Source organism: Dama dama, chromosome 3 (assembly GCF_033118175.1).
Source record: "Dama dama isolate Ldn47 chromosome 3, ASM3311817v1, whole genome shotgun sequence".
Classification (NCBI taxonomy): Eukaryota; Metazoa; Chordata; class Mammalia; order Artiodactyla; family Cervidae; genus Dama; species Dama dama.
In genome coordinates, this window is record NC_083683.1 from 26,849,403 (window position 1) to 26,866,518 (window position 17,116).

The following is a 17,116-nucleotide window of genomic DNA, read 5'->3' on the forward strand; positions in this document are numbered from 1 at the left end:
GTTTTTCCATTAGGGGCTATCATACATGTTCTTTTCTGATATGTTAAATACAGTAAATTATCTTAAAGAGATCACTATAAACTTAACCAAGTAAACATTCTATTACGAAAATTACACACATTGGGGAGGAAAAAACCCCACAAAATACATGACCACTGGTCCCCACTTCCTAAACCTCAAGTTTCAGAAGCTTTATGACCCCCACCTCCAAATAATTTTCCAAAGTTATTGAAACATAGTTATTTAAAAAAAAAAAAAAATTTATTTCTTTGGCTGTGTTGGGTCTTACTTGCAGCACACAGGGATCTTCAATCTCCCCTGTGGCATGCGGAATCTTTAGCTGCAGCATGCAAACTCTTAGCAGTGGCATGTGGGGTCTAGTTCCCTGATCAGAGATCGAACCTGCACTGGGAGTGCCAAGCCTTAACCACTAGACAACCAGGGAAGCCCCAATTAAACATGTTTTATAAAAAGGAGTTCAGTGAATATTTAAGAGATGTTCTAGGTAAACGAGTTGATTCAATAAAACAGGGCATAACTAGAGTCACTGCTTAACAAATTCAATGCATCCTTGATATCTGTAAGAAAAAGTTAATATTTAATTCATAATTTATAAGAACACACCAACTGGTCTTGTGGATGGCTTGTACCCTCTAATGACTTTTTAAGTTTGTCTAGCCATATGTATAAGTTATTTGGTTTACTGAAAATATTTTCTAACATATAATGCCAAATATCTATCCTTTAGCCCATTCCTCCTTTTTTTCATCCCCATTAATCAGCAGACACCCTCTCCAAGAAATATACATTCTCCAGTCTTTGTTGCAACTTGACAGATTAATGAATGTAATGAACTGTTGATAGACAACAAATTCCTCTAGATAAGGCACTGTTAAGTTCAGATCTAGATTTTGTTTGTTTATCTTGTGTCTGAGTTGCAATGAGTTTGTGAATAATGATTAGTAACTTTAAAAAATGTTTGTTTTTTTAGTATTAAACATGGCTAAACCTTTGAGAGTTGAAAAATAACAAACCACATGTTCTAGGCTATGAAAATAAAAGAAGCAACAAGTGTATGAACAGGTCACAAGTAAAATAATGGTCTAAAAAGCTTAAAAATAAAAACATACACCATGTGAAATTAATTGTCTTCCTGATTTAACACAATGATAAATGGTAAATAAATGATAAATGGTAAATAAAGCTTTTGATGAAGATTTGTAAGGAAATTATTTCCCTAATGACTCTAACTAAAGAATGCAAATCTGAAAAGTGTCAATTATAATTTAAAGTGTATTACTTAAGAACTAAATGTGTATGAGTGATACAACAAATGTGGTAAGTTACTGAAGTTCATATTTATTTCCCAAAACAAAAACTGATAAAAATATTTTGGTTTGAGAACGTGGCCTGCAAACAGGCCAAATCAAAGCTTTTTGATTGGCAATGCTTGCTGGCAAACAAAAAAAGATTCTTTCCAGTTTAAACTAGTCATGCTAAGTAAAAGTTACCAAACAACACTTACATGTTAGAAGTTTAAAGGAGCCACAGGTTTCATTATACTTATATCAAAATTTCTCAGAAATTTAAAAAAAAGCAGCAGCAGTGGCAAATATGTCAGATTTACTTACTCAGTCGTTGATTAGCTTAGCCTTCTTAAACATTGTTTTATCACTAAATATTTAAATCTTTTCTATTAAATAACTTAGTAATAAAATTACAGCTCTTCTTAATCAATATTTTATTTATATACACTGTAACAATCACAACTTTTAACCATATATTTTAAACTTAACATAAAACAGAGGAAAACAGAGGTTTTACACATATAAATCTAAGTAGATTGTCTTGCACAGGCATGCGGGTTCTGGAATCAGGTTGCCTGAGTTCAAATCTGGGCTCATACTGACTAGTTTTGTAACCACAGTGAAATGATTCTACCTCTTTATCTCATTTCCCTCACCTACAAAGTAAAAGTAAATATTTTACCAACAGTACCTTCTTTATAAGATAACTGCAAGAATTGAATGAGATCTCCATAAAGCACCCTGGACATTATATATAAGACTTGATAAGATTTACCATTATTCTATAATTATTAGCACAAGCATGATGACCACATCTTTTGCAACTTTATGGCTTCAACAGGGAAGGACGCTACTACTTCAGGCGTCTCTGTTAAACAAGTTCTCGTACTTAATTCTGGTCTTCCTCCTATACATGAGCACATACACTTAAACACAAATTCTGGTAAAAAGCATTATTCAATTGTGAATAGGTGGTGCTATGGACTTGCTGTGGTTTGAATGCTTGTGTCCCTCCAAATTCTTATGCTGAAATCCTAATGTCCAGTGTAAGGGTACTAGGCGGTGAGGCTCTGGGAGGGGTCTAGGTCACAAAGTTGGAGTCCTTGTGCACTTTTATAAGCACACTAATGCCACAGAGCTCTCTAGCCCCTTCCACTATGTGAGGACACGGTGACAAGCTGTTATGTGAGTCTGCAACTGGCAAGAGGGCCTTCACCCACAGAATCTGACCAAATTACCCACTCTCTCTCCATCACGTGAGGACACAGTGAGGAGGCAGTTCTCTGAGAGTCAGGAAGAAAACCCTCATCAGAACCAGACCATGCTGGCACTCTGACTGATTCTGGATTTTACAGCCTCCAGAACTGTGAGAAAATAAATTTCTGTTCAGCCATCCTGTCTATGGCATTTTGTTATGGCATTTCTTTTCAGGGTTTAAATACACAAATGAAAATGACTCTAAGTTTTCTTTTGCTAAGTTCATCAAACCTTCACAAATCCATGCTGTGTGTGGTTTTCAAAGACTGCAGAGTGTGTGAGAATAAGTTGTGGTCTACCTACAACGTCATTTCTTTTTAAGAGGACAATTAAGGTTTCTGACATTACACTTATGTCTACAATATGTTCTTAGTCATAACTTAAGGATTCTTACCTTTTGTATCTGCCTGAAACTGTTCTAGAGGGCTCCTGTAAAATAAAAATAGCAACATATCAGTTTGGGTATGTGTAAAAGCACACACAATTCCAGGTTATATAAAACAATTGATAGAGAATGTTGGAACAATTACCATTACTTTTAAAAATTCACATTGCTGATCAAATTAAACAATATTGTACATTTGATTTTTCAGACAAAACCAATCACTGTTTAAAAATTATATCTTTAATTTGGAAGCATTTTAAAAGCTTAGAAAAAAATTTTTAAAGGGTTATCATTCATCAACCAATCTAAACCTTTTTGGAAGTCAAGCATTAAAAAACACAACATATCCCCCTTCGAGTGTTTTCTATGCTCTCCGTTTATTTTTTTCATTTATTTTTTATTAGTTGGAGGCTAATTACTTTACAATATTGTAGTGTTTTTTGCCATACATTGACATGAATCAGCCATGGATGTGCTCTCAGTTTAAAAAAAAAAAAAAAGGTACAATTCACCACAGACATATAATGATTAATGCTTATTTTTTAAAATAGCTAAAAATAAAAGGTGAGAAAATATTTTTATGCTGATTCTAAGCTAGACCTCCCCCCCAAAAAAGATAGTTATAAGTTAATATTAAGCATTGGGGTGAGAAAACTATTGTTGTTGTTGCTATTTAGTCGCTAAGTCATGTCTGACTCTTTCACAACCCCATGGACTGCAGCCTACCAGGCTCCTCTGTCCATGGGATTTCCCAGCCAAGCATACTAGAGTGGGTTGCCATTTCCTTCTCCAAGGAATCGCCCCCACCCAGGGATCAAACCTGCATACCCTGCTTGGCAGGTGGATTCTTTACCACTGAGCCACCAGGGAAATGGGAAAACTATGTTGCCTTGCAACCAACAGGGCAGTCATTTCTCTGTTTTGCCTTCTGCAGTTTCATTTTAATAACATAGTCAAAATTAGGGCTCCCCTGGTGGCTGAGATGGTAAAGTAAAGAGTCTGCCTGCAATGCAGGAGACCCAGGTTTAATCCCTGGGTCAGGAACATCCCCTGGAGAAGGAAATGGCAAGCCACTCCAGTATTCTTGCCTGGAAAATCCCACTGACGGAGGAGCCTGGCGGACTACAGTGCATGGCGTAGCAAAGAGTTGGACACAACTGAGCAACTAACACAGTCAAAATTAAATGATAAGTCTTAATTAACAGATTACAAATCAACTATACTATAATTTTTTTTTTAATTTTTAAATAAGTAAGTCTTTGACTCTGCAACCCAATGGACTGCAGCCAGCCAGATTCCTCTGTCCATGGAATTTTCCAGGCAAGAATACTGGAGTGGGCAGGCATTCTCTTCTCCAGGGCATCTTCCAGACACTGGGATCAAACCCAGATCTCCTGCATTGCAGGCAGGTTCTTCACCATGCGAGCCACGAGGGAAGCCCCTCAGATGATCAGGTTCCAGCCTAAAACAGCAAATACTACATGGCACGGTAAAGAATGTGTCAGTGTGGGAAAACAAGACGGAAAACCACCCAGTTACGAGTAAGATTCAGATTCAAGTTCCAACCAGACAGGCCGCCCAGCAGCTGTGAGACTGTTGGTAAGTTACTTAACCTCCATCAGTCTCAGTTTCTTCATCTCTAAAATAGGAATAAAAACAATGTCTACTTTACCAGCTTGTTGTGGGGATTAAATGATGGAAGTGACAAAAACAATTAGCAAAACTCCTTTACAACAGGTTAATAATTTAAAATTGACAGCGAAGGTTTTTTTAAAAAAACCTAGAATGTGGAAAAATCTTTACTGAATTTTATGAGCAGAACTTTAATAAATCTGACTTAATTTCTCAAAATCAATAAATTCCCATTACAACAGCCTACAAGGAAATGGGATCCCGCTCCAGTACTCTTGCCTGGAAAATTCCACGGACAGAGGAGCCTAGTGGGCTCCAGTCCATGGAGTCACAAAGAGTTGGACATGACTTGAGCACACATAGCACACACCACAACAGCCTACATCACTTATTTAAATATGACTTTATCGCATTTTTAAGTAATGCAATAAAGGGATAGCAGGGGTCTCTCACCTTTGATTTCCTTTTCCCCAAAAACCTCAGTATAAACAGTATGCAATAAATATATATTGACAACCTATGTAACTTTCCTGGTAATCTGCAGTTACAGAAAAAGCATCACCTTGGAATTAAAAAGTTGTCAAAAGTAACCAGGTGATACGATACAAGAAGTGCGCATGTGTGTGGGCCTGGTCCTTTAATAGGATCACCCCTGGAGAAGTCTTGGTCCGACAGCTGGTTCAAAGACATTTTACCCTCTTCTGGGCACCAACTGATCTCACAGCAGGGACAGTAACAAAAGCCTAGCAAGTCAACTTTAAACAGTTCCTTATCTACCTGTCATTAAACTACGAGACCTTAAAGATAAGACGGATGAATCTTTGTACTCTAACACCAAACATGTAAAACAGAGCTCCTGTTTATAAAAATATGATATCTCTAAGTGAATAACAACAAAGAATACACTTTATAGTTTTTTAAAACTATTTTTGAAACCATAGTAACTAGATTAAAATGTTTAATCCTGGCTATTTAGATAAAGCAGAAAGAAATACTAAAGTTATGTGTACACACTCAAAGTAATGATTTTAAATGCAACTTTTCCCCTTAAGTTTTATAAGCAGTATTCCAACTAATATTTTATCAAGGTTTTCTTTCATAATATTCCTTAGTCTTATTATATATGAACTAAAACTTTAGGCACAGACCTTAAAGGATGTCCATCTAAATTAAATATGCATTAGAAAAGATGCTAATGACAAGGTAAGGTCCAAAACATAAACACCTCTCTGCTTTTGGTTATAACTGAAATATTTCAAAAAATAACATCAGCTTGATTATCCAGACTACTTCTTACTGCAATGAAATCAGCATAACTGCTCAACAGTAAGAGCCTCTGCTGCATTTACGGATTTGTGTGTAGTTGATACATTGACTGTAATGGTAAGGAAACCTGGCAACAAAAAATATTTCTGAGGCTTCATGTAGGCATCTTCCCCTAACATGGTAGAACTAGAGACTAATACACATTTAGATTTCAATTTTAATATGTACAGAAATGTGAAACGCAGGATGTTTTCAGCAACACTACACTACAGTGGCATGATACTACTGTTACACTGACCTACCCATAAATGACGTAAACTCAGTATTAGACAAGTTTCCACTGAACTATACTATTAATAATAATAAGCTGTATGTTACTAATTTTTTACATTTCTTACAGCTTTTTAAAAAACAACTAGTCACTTAAAAGGCGCTTCCCAGGTGGCACAGTGGTAAAGAATCCGCCTGCCAATGCAGGAGATGTGGGTTCAATCCCTGGGTGGGCAAGATCCTCTGGAGTAGGAAATGGCAATCCATTCCATTATTCTTGCCTGGAAAAATTCCATGGGTAGCAGAGCCTGGCGGGCTATAGTCCATGGGATTGCAAAGAGTCAGACATAACTGAGCGACTGAGCACACACAGTCACTTAAAACATATCTCAAGTTTTACAGTATTTTCTGTACAACTCGTCTGGTACAACTGATAAAATTATAAACTCAGATATACCTGGACCAAATTACTCCATGCTCAAGTCCCAGATATGTAAACAATCAGATTTAAGTCTATTTCTACATAATTAATATTTAAGTTAAGATTCTAAAGCAGACCAACACTCTTAAGCTTATTGCTTATTGGCCAGATTTGAAAACTGTTATTATTAGATTGTAGATTTTGTAGCTAAATGTTATTTCACAGTGACTCTGGTAACCAAATTCCATTGCTTAACAACAAAATGTTCCTCAAATCAGACAGACTACATTAGTGTCAGCAGAGACTGGGAGGGGTGGCAGCCTGCTTCTCACGTGTATTCAAAACTGATATTTACAGATGGGTGTTTAAAGCCATCTTTATGCCCTGACAAAAAGACAAAACTGAAATGTTAGATAGAAGGAAAAAACAATCAACACCTATAGTGCAGTGTAACACAGTCCCTTACAATTTTGAGGAGGAAAATGCTTGATGCTTCTACATATTAATACACAATTCTGTACAAAATAACTATAAGCCTCTATATTTCAGGACCACAAAGACTTCTGAGCAAACAGTGATAACTTAACAATTACTATAACTGTTAAATAGTTGGCAATTTTAGTCTAAACGTGGGGGCAGGGGAGAAGAAAACATTTTCAGTATCACTGAAACTGCTTATAAAAAATACAAATGTTAAGACTATACTGGTCTTTAAAGTTTCAAAGACGATGTAATTATACCTTCAATAACTCCAAAGTCTATTATGCTACTGATTTAAAATATACTTTTCCTGAAATAATCTTCCTTGCAATGGGATGGTTTATATTACAAAAGGAAAGGAGAAAGATCTATGTAGAGCTTAGAAAATGTTGGCAAAGCAAATTGGTTTATGTAAGTTTAAATTAAACATTCTGCTTCATTCAAGCTTACAATGCTCAGTAAGGAAACCCCACTAACACTGTCTTCACAGCTGCAATGGGAGACCACAGCTTGTAAAGTATGAACAAATATAAAAGCAAATGTGAAATAAAATCAGACAAATACAGGCGCAGTAGAATATAGTAAAATAACACTCAAGTTATTCAAATTTATTTGAGCCTTCAGTAAAACTATGGTATACCACGTTAACTGACTTTCAGGACTAAATTATAATACCTGTACTGGTATACACAATGTACTGATACTAAAGATACAAAGTTGAAGATGAATGAAGAATGGAGTATCTGTAAGGTACAACTGATAAAAATAAGTTAAAAATGAAAATAAGAAAACCAAACAGAATGCACACACAGCAGGGGAACGTGGCCTGGCATGAGAGATCAGAGCCTGAGCAGAATGACGTAGGCGGGCCACGCGGAGAGGGCAGTCGGGCTCTCAGGCCTGAGTGGAGGTCAGAAAGGAGCCCCAGGAAGGGACGCTGAGAGCCCCGAACAGCGGGAGGGCGTGATGGTCATCCAGGGAGCAGGGTGGCCCAAAGTGGGGGTTTCGCCCAGATGGGTAAAGAAGGTATTCCCTGGAAGAGGCGGCCTGGCATGGAGAATCCCCAGGCTTGCAGTGTGTGGAGAGGCTCTCTGTAGGGATGCGCTACAGCCCAAATAAACAGGATGAAGAGAGTATCCACAGAGTGGTAGCCTGGCGTGGGTGTGTCAAAACCCAATCAGGTTGATAAGGCATCCCCAGGGAGGAGTAATCCAGCATGAGGGCTCGGTCTGCGCAGGGCAAAGAAAGACCCGAGGGAAGAGCAGCCTGTCATGGGCCGGCAGCAGCTAAGTGGGTGAGCAGGGGACCCACAGGGGGAGTGACCTGCTATGAGGAGTCAGAACTCAAGCAGGGTAAAGAGGGTACTCTGCAGCCTCACAAGGGAATGGCCAAGCCTGAAGAAAGTGAAGCGTGTTCATGCACAAGGTAAAGCCAGTGTGTGACGTCAGAACCCACTTGCGGTGAGGAGGGCATCAGTGTGCAGGAGTGACAATGGGAGAGAGGTTACATATGGGGGAAGTGAAAAAATAAGAAAACATATTAAGAATAATGTGAAACAGGTTACCCAATGTCAGAAAAACGGGTTACAAATACTAGACTGAGCCTTGCGATATTAGATTATAACTGGCCATACTGGTATAAATTAGTTTCAGTATCTACATAGATGTAGCTAGCTAGATAGGTAAGTAAGCAGCAAACAGATATGTATACGTATGTATGTGCATATAGACACACAAAGTAGGTCTGTACATACAGAGGCACTAGGAACGGTGACACCTCAACAACATGAACACAAATACAGCCCAGATCTTGGCTTCGTAATATCATTTTCAATAAAAGGAATGAGGGCTCCTTAGAGACACAGCTGCTTTCAAGGCTGGAGTAAGAAAGCTCCAGATGAGTCTGTAATACATTATTATGCCAGAAAAGAAAGAAGTATTCCAGGAAAGACAGAGATGCACCAAACGATACAAAAGGTTAAAGGGGCTCCCACTGGCCAAATCTGGGATAATGTGAATATTAAAATGAACACTGATGGTGTGGTAGAGCAAACTCAGGGAAATAGTGAGACAGGGAAGCCTGGCATGCTGCAGTTGATGGGGCTGCAAGGAGTCAGATATGACTTAGCAACTGAACAACAAGGTAAAATAATAATGATCCTCAAAGACGTTCACATCTTAATCTCTAAAACCTTCGAACATGTTAGGTTACATAGCAAAGGGAAATTAAATTTGCTAACCAATGACCTTAAATAGGGAGATTATACTGGGTTATCTAATGGGCCCACTGTAATCACAATGGTCACTCAAAGTGGAAGAAAGAGGCAGAAAGTCAGAGGGAGATAGAGCAAAGCAGAAAAGTCACAATTTTGACTTTGAAGAAGGAAGAGGGACAAGGAATTCAGGTAGCTACTACGAGCTGGAAGAGGCAAGGAAATGGATTCTCTCCTATAGCATTCAAAAAGGAATGCAGTCCTGATTTTACCCTTTGATTTCGGTCCACAATTTTACTGGTCCAATGAGACTGCCGACTTAAAAACACTGTAAATTGATAAATTTGTGTTGTTTTAAGATTCCAAATTTGTGGCAATCAAACCAATACAGACTATAACAAGGTAAAACCCATCAGATAAAATAGGTAGTAGTAGTGAGTTGATACAGATATATATAGATGACAGACAAATGGGTACAGACAAGAGACAGTTTGATGGAGACAAAGATATCTACATGTTCAGTGGTTCAGAAAACTTATCCACAAAACACTTATTAAGAAGCAGCAGGGAAGCCTGGCAAACACTACCTTAATCACATGACCAAAGTGATCAGCAGCAGCACTGGAACAAATTAAAATCATGTGTCACCTGATAGGCTACACATTGAGAAGAACACAGCATCAATTCTGTGCTATTCCTGAAGACACACAGCATGAATCTAATCAGAAGTAAATATTAGATAACCCAAACTGAAGGTCATATGACAAAAATAAATGATCCATAACCTTAAAAACATCATGAGAAACGCTGGGCTGGAAGAAGCACAAGCTGGAATCAAGATTGCTTGGAGAAATATGAATAACCTCAGATAGGCAGTTGACACCACCCTTATGGCAGAAAGTGAAGAGGAACTAAAGTTGGCTTAAAGCTCAACATTCAGAAAACGAAGATCATGACATCTGGTCACATCACTTCATGGGAAATAGATGGGGAAACAGTGTCAGACTTTATTTTTGGGGGCTCCAAAATCACTGCAGATGGTGATTGCAGCCACGAAATTAAAAGATGCTTATTCCTTGGAAGGAAAGTTATGACCAACCTAGATAGCATATTAAAAAGCAGAGACATTACTTTTCCAACAAAGGTCCATCTAGTCAAGGCTATGGTTTTTCCAGTGGTCATGTATGGATGTAAGAGTTGGACTGTGAAGAAAGCTGAGCGCTGAAAAATTGATGCTTTTGAAATGTGTGGTGTTGGAAAAAACTCTTGAGAGTCCCCTGGACTGCAAGGAGCTCCAACCAGTCCATCCTAAAGGAGATCAGTCCTGGGTGTTCACTGGAAGGACTGATGCTGAAGCTGAAACTCCAAAAGTTTGGCCACCTCATGTGAAGAGTTGACTCACTGGAAAAGACCCTGATGCTGGGAGGGATTGGGGGCAGGAGGAGAAGGGGACAACAGAGGATGAGATGGCTGGATGGCATCACCGACTCGATGCACAAGAGTTTGGGAGTTGGTGATGGACAGGGAGGCCTGGCATGCGGCGATTCATGGGGTTGCAAAGAGTTGGACATGACTGAGCAACTGAACTGAACTGAACCTTAAAAGGTGCTAAGATTAAGAAAACTAAGGAAAGACTGTATCAAACTAAAGGAAACTAAGGAGATACAGCAACTAAACAGAATATGTGATTCTGAACTAGACCCTTTTGCTATAATTTAGGATATGATTGGGACAACTGGTGAAATTTGATGATATCTGAATAAGCTAGATGGTAAAAAAATGTGTCAATGTCAGTTTTAATTTTCTATTTTGAAGAGCTATGCTGCAGTTACGCAGGAGATCTTCTTTGTAGAAAACACACAGAGAGGTACTGGGGGTAATAAGGCATCAAGTTAGCAACTTACTCTCAAACATTTTAAGGGGAAAAAAAAATTTCTCTACACAGTACTTGTAACTTTTCAGTTAGGCTGAGAATGTTTTAAAGGGAAATCAATAAATGAATCAAAGAAAGAAGTAAAATAAAATTCATAAATGCCCTCTCACAAAATGCTCTTGATTATATAAACTGATAAACTTTTCTTCATAAGTAATTTAGGCAATATGTTGAGAAATTTTTAGTCTTAAACATGCATTTTATGGGGAATTCCCTGGTGGTCCCTTGTGGCTCAGCTGGTAAAGAATCCACCTACAATGCAAGAGACCTGGGTTTGATCCCTGGGTTGGGAAGATCCCCTGGAGAAGGGAAAGGCTACCCACTCCAGTGTTCTGGCCTGGAGAATTCCATGGACTATAGTCCATGGTGTTGCAGAGTCAGACACGACTGAGCAACTTCCATTTTCACTGGTGGTCCAGCAATTAGGATTTTGTGCTTCTACTGCAGGAAGAACCGGTTCGATCCCTGGTGGGGAACTAAGATCCTGCAAGTCATGAGGGATAGCTAATAAATAATTTTTAATTATTACGACCTTTGACCCAATAAGTTTATCTCTGGTAATCTGGCCAAAGAAAATAATTCAAAACAAGTTTAATTTATATAGATGTTAATTTCAGTAGTACTCATAATAGTAAAAATGTTTAACCACTGAGGAATCCTATTAATGGGAAATTTGTGTCAACTACTACTCACATTAAAAAAGAAAATTCTATGCCAGTGAAAATAATATATAAAGAGATTTGAACAACATGAAAAAAATGTTCATGCTCTAACACTTACAAAGAGAATTTTGGCAATATCATCAAAATTACAAACATGTATTCCTTTTCACTCAGAAATTCCAGTGCTAGGGGGTTTTATCCTACTGATTTATACACACATATAAAAAGACTATAAGTTTCTTATATATTGAAAGTTTTTTTACCACTACATTGTAGCATCAAAAACTTACATGTTTCAACTAAATGTCCATCAAGTCTGAAAAATTATCCTACTGATTTATATACACATATACAAAAGACTGTAAGTTTCTTATATATTGAAAGGTTTTTTACCACTACATTGTTTGTAGCATCAAAAACTTAAAACATGTTTCACCTAAATGTCCATCAAGTCAGAAAAATTACATCTATAAAACAATATTCTGTGGTTTCAAAAAAGATAATAAGGAAGCTCTTTATGTACTATCGCAGAAGCCTCTCTACAATATTAAATGAAAAGAACAAGCTGCAAGAGTGTGCCTAAAATTAGGAATATATATATTATACACACACACAGAGAAACGTAAACTTGTTTCTGGACGACCTCGAGAAGAATGTACAGGAAAAGAAAGCACTAGTTGCCTCCAAAGAAGGTAACCACGTAGCTGAGAGAGACTTTTTACTATTTTATCCCTTTCTATGCTTTTTGCATTTTTTAGCATGTGACATTATGTTTCCTTCTAAATTAATTAAGCCTAATGTTGAAAATTTAATAAAGAGTTTACAAAAATATATAAAGAAAGGCACTTTCCTGTCTTTCACATTTTCTTTTTTTCACATTTTCCATTGATCCTGTATTATTTAGTCAGAGATTTAATATATTACTTTAAAAACTGACAGGATTAGGCATGACTACCTAGGGAAAAATGTGGTTAAAATGTGTAACATCAAAGGTAAAAATGAAAGAAAAAATTTTAAAGGCTCATATTTTATTACTACTACTCCATATTATTTGAAAAAAGCCAAACAGAAACTTAAAATACTCTAACCTTTCATAAAGCATACTGTTACCCCAAATCCATGTTCCCATTTCATTCTTCATTTCAAACAACTTGTTTCACTGAATGGCTAAGATTCACACGTGCCCTGTGTGCTCAGTCGTGTCCGACTCTGGCGACCCCATGGACTGCAGCCCGCCAGGCTCTTCTGCCCATGGGGTTTCCCAGGTAAGAACACTAGAATGGGTTGCCATTTCCTCCTCCAGGGGATCTTCCTGACCCAGGGATGGAAGCTGTGTCTCTTGTGTCTCCTGCACTGTAGGTGGATTCTTTACCACTGTGCTACCACATAGATAAGGCTAAGAAACAAAGCCTTTCTCTCTGATCTGTTCAAAAAAAGAAAGCCTTAAAACAACCAATGAAGACTTCCTTGGTGGTCCAGTGGTTAAGAATCTGCCTGCCAATACAGGGGACATGGGTTCAATCCCTGGTCCAGGACGATTCCACATGCTGCAGGACAACCAAGTCCATTCACAACTACTGACCTGAGCGCCCTGGGCCGGTGCTCTACATCAAGAGAAGCCTCCACAGCGAGAAGCCCGAGCACCGCAGCTCGAGAGGAGCCTCCACCTGCCCCCACTAGAGAAGCCCTCAGGCAGCAATGGAGACCCAGCGCAGCCATAAATACATAATAATTTTTTTTGATTGCCAATATTTTCTTTCTGTTTATTGTTTTGGAAGTTGGAATTATAAATAAAATCTATCCTATCTTAGAGCAACAAAATGTATGAGTTTAGGTAGTAACTCAGAGAGGCCAACTATGTAGACAGAAGAGTTCTTGTTCCCATTCCAACTTCAATGTGGCAATCTGCAACCCATAGGAGACTCTGCTTCTCTTTCATCCTAAGCACACAGCCTGAAAAACAGATACTTAAAACCAAGATCACCAGTGAGTCACATCCCAACTGCTAATGAAATAAATAAAAATGAGAGAAATGAAGGGGAGATCTAGGAAGAGACCAGTAAAGCTACAGGAAAGAAGTTAAACTGCAAGAGACCAAATCAGTTGACACGTCTCCATATCTGGGTTTAAACCTGAGAATAAGCTAAACACTAAGCCCCCCAGCTCCAAAAGGGTAAGGACTTCATTCAACACAAATAAATCAGCACTCTTTCCAAAAGTTGCTGCCTAATGTTAAGTGACATGACCAAGAACTGAAACCAGGTCCAGATTCTTAATCAAAATGCTATATTGTCTCTATCCTAACAAATTAAGCCTATTTCTTCACCTGGAATATGTACAGGTTTCATTTCAACTTTGTTGTGATACACAAAGGATATAAAGATAGTTTAATGTAATAGGGTACTACTTCTCCTAGTAGTAGCAACTGTGATACGGGGGAACAGACAAACCTGTGTTACTCTATGATTCACCAGCTCAATATCTGCCTCAAAGAGAAGAGGAAAGAGAAATTTTGCATTCATATCCAAACCACTTCAAAATATGTTGCCTCTTTCAGCTAAATGCCTTCTATTATAACCCTGCAAGTTAATAGACAAGCTTATATTTCATCTTTTTTCATCAGTAAAACAGGGAGATGTATGTACTGCTTGGAAACCCCTTTTAAAGTGGTATCATAATAAAATGGATTAAAAATATCAAATGCTGAAAAGATAACATGGTAGTTTAACATATCAAAATATCGTCAAATTAATTTAAGATTAAATATATACAGATCATTCCCAAATGACAGTTTGTATGGAATGATTCTGCAAAGCAATCTGCTTTAAACTGAGGCACTCCAATGCCAACATCTTCCAATTCTCTGTGCCACAAGAAGCCAAGATAACCGCTAATTTGAAACTGACCTAAATTTTCTTTTGAAAAGTATTTTATAATTACACAGAAACATTGATGTATCTGGCAATTCACAATACTACATACTGCATTTTATTATGTTTAAACATTTCACTTAGTAGAAACTTGTTATTCAACTCTACTTGCTATGTAATTCTAAAGTAAATATCAGCTGAGAACAGAACTGTCTGCTAAACCTTACTTCTTTAAGAGCAAAAAAGCTAATTACTTTTCCTGGTTATTTTCACAATGAATACTGTTTAGACCTGCTTGGTTAATCAGTAAATATTCATTGATCAGGATTTAAGGACCAAATACTGCTTATATCAAAAGGTATTTACACATAAGGAAAATACATAGTTAAATTCATTTAAAGTACTTCAGCGGAGCTGATGCAATTAAAATTGGAAAAATTACTGACAGTAACTTAAAAAAACTATTGTTAAAATAGCTAGTGACGTTCTAGAATTTCTAAATACTCACTTGTAGCAGGTAAGCACTTCCTGGGTCTAACAAGCTCACAGCCTCGTTCTGTACTGTGTTCTGCTGTGTGATCGCATCTTCTCGTTTCCGCTCTTTCTGCCCAGCTTCATCATCTTCATACTCATCTAAGCACTGAAAGAAAGAACAGCTTTCATTTTATTGCTATATAATATTAATAAAATGTTTTAATAGTACGTGGAGACAAATTTGATAGCGAGTAGAAATATGGAGCATTCAGAAACTACACAATAAAAGTGTTCCTTTCAACAACAGGTGCATTTAATTCCTGCATTTAGCAGATAAGCTAAATTATCTGCTTAAAACCCAAATCTCCACATTCACACCCCTGTCAACATCTTTTCTCGAGGCTCTGACTACTAGTGACAGGGTTTGCTTAAAGCTAGGGTTCATTTTCTCTCTATCACTCTATCTTCAAGTAAATGGACTGTGTACCTTAAAGCACTTTTTGGAGGGTAATAAAAGATATACCACATAGACACAGAATGCAGAATCTAATGGAAGATGTGTACGAATGTGTGTGTATGTGCACAGATAACTCAATGATAGTGGCCCTTTTTCTACCTTAGTCGTACCTATGAGTATTTTCACTTTAAGAGTAAGTCTTCAACAAAAGACTCTGTAGAACCTGTAACTTAAAAAATGAGTTTAATTTGGAATTGCAAATACAGGAAAAAGAATTTCAGATGATGGGAAGCGCATACCGAAAAGCTTGCATGAAAAAGCACTGTTTAAAAATTTGAATCAACAGCTGCATTATCTACCTCCAGGCTTCGTCCATGGCGGGGAACAACCCACAAACAAAAAACAAAACCCTATCCGTTACACCCAATGTGAAATGGTGGTCATCTAATCCATGTAACTGAACACATTCTTAACCAATACAGTGCCTTTGTGTGTTCTGTAAGAGACAAAAAAATAAATAATATCTCTGCAGGCACTCTGAGATACACCTATGGCAGGACGGCAGGAAAGACAACAGGATCCACATATTGTACACAGAGAAGAGAAAGACCGAAGCCGCTGTGCAAACCCAGGATCACTGGCGCTTACGGCACAGGAGGACACGGAAAGTCAGCAGCACGTTCAGACACAGGGGCCACGTGGGGGATGTGGAAGAAGCATCTGTCTGAGACGTAATGGAGAGAAAGCTGGGGGACGGAACGGAAGGGATGAATTAAAGAACAAGTAGGCTGAGACTCCAGAAAACGTTCAGGGTCCCTCCTGTAATGCAACTGTGTACAGGAGTCGCCTGGCCCTCATCTCCTCACCCTGGGGAAACTAGGGCTTAGGTAACTAGTACAAGAAATGTGATAAGATTGTGGCTGCCGCTATTGCTGCAACAAACTGCTCCTGACTCTGACCCAGGAGACTAGTGTCTTCTACCAGGATCCATGAGCCCACAGGAAGCTAACTAACTCGTTAGCCTGTGAGAGGCTAAGATCTCAGATCCTTTAAAGTTCTTGACAGGGGCGAGTAATGGAAAGGCATATGCTCTGTTCACAAAGAAATACAGATAATAAATAGCCTTAGAAGTCTGCACTTTTGATTACATAAGATGGAAAGATGTTCTACTGATACAATTCCCTGGAATATAAATAAAACATGATCAAGACTGATTTGGGGCAGGAACCTGTACCAGCAATTCAGAGTTCTGACTAATAGGGACAGGGACCAAAAGTGGAAAGACTAGTTAAACAACATAGTAGGCAATGTGGTCCTATGAAAAATGATATATTCGGGAATTCCCTGTCGATCCAGTGGTTAAGACAGTGCTTTCACTTCTGGAGCCCACATTCAATCCCTGGTTGGCGAACTAAGATCCCACAAGCCATGCAGCAGGGGCGAAAAAAAAATATATATATATATCTGAGGTAGGAAACAGACTCAATAAA

At 38.1% G+C, this 17,116-nt stretch overlaps 1 protein-coding gene across 1 annotated transcript in view; it reads right to left on the minus strand.

Annotated features, from left to right (window-relative positions):
- Nucleotides 1-17,116, minus strand: part of PAWR (pro-apoptotic WT1 regulator) — a 119,565-nt gene that overhangs the window by 25,501 nt on the left and 76,948 nt on the right. Inside the window, exons 3-4 of the mRNA XM_061125110.1 lie at nt 15,204-15,335; nt 2,959-2,993 (exon numbers count right to left, since the gene is read on the minus strand). Of these exons, the coding sequence (XP_060981093.1) occupies nt 2,959-2,993; nt 15,204-15,335 (167 nt within the window). The remainder of the gene's footprint in view (nt 1-2,958; nt 2,994-15,203; nt 15,336-17,116) is intronic.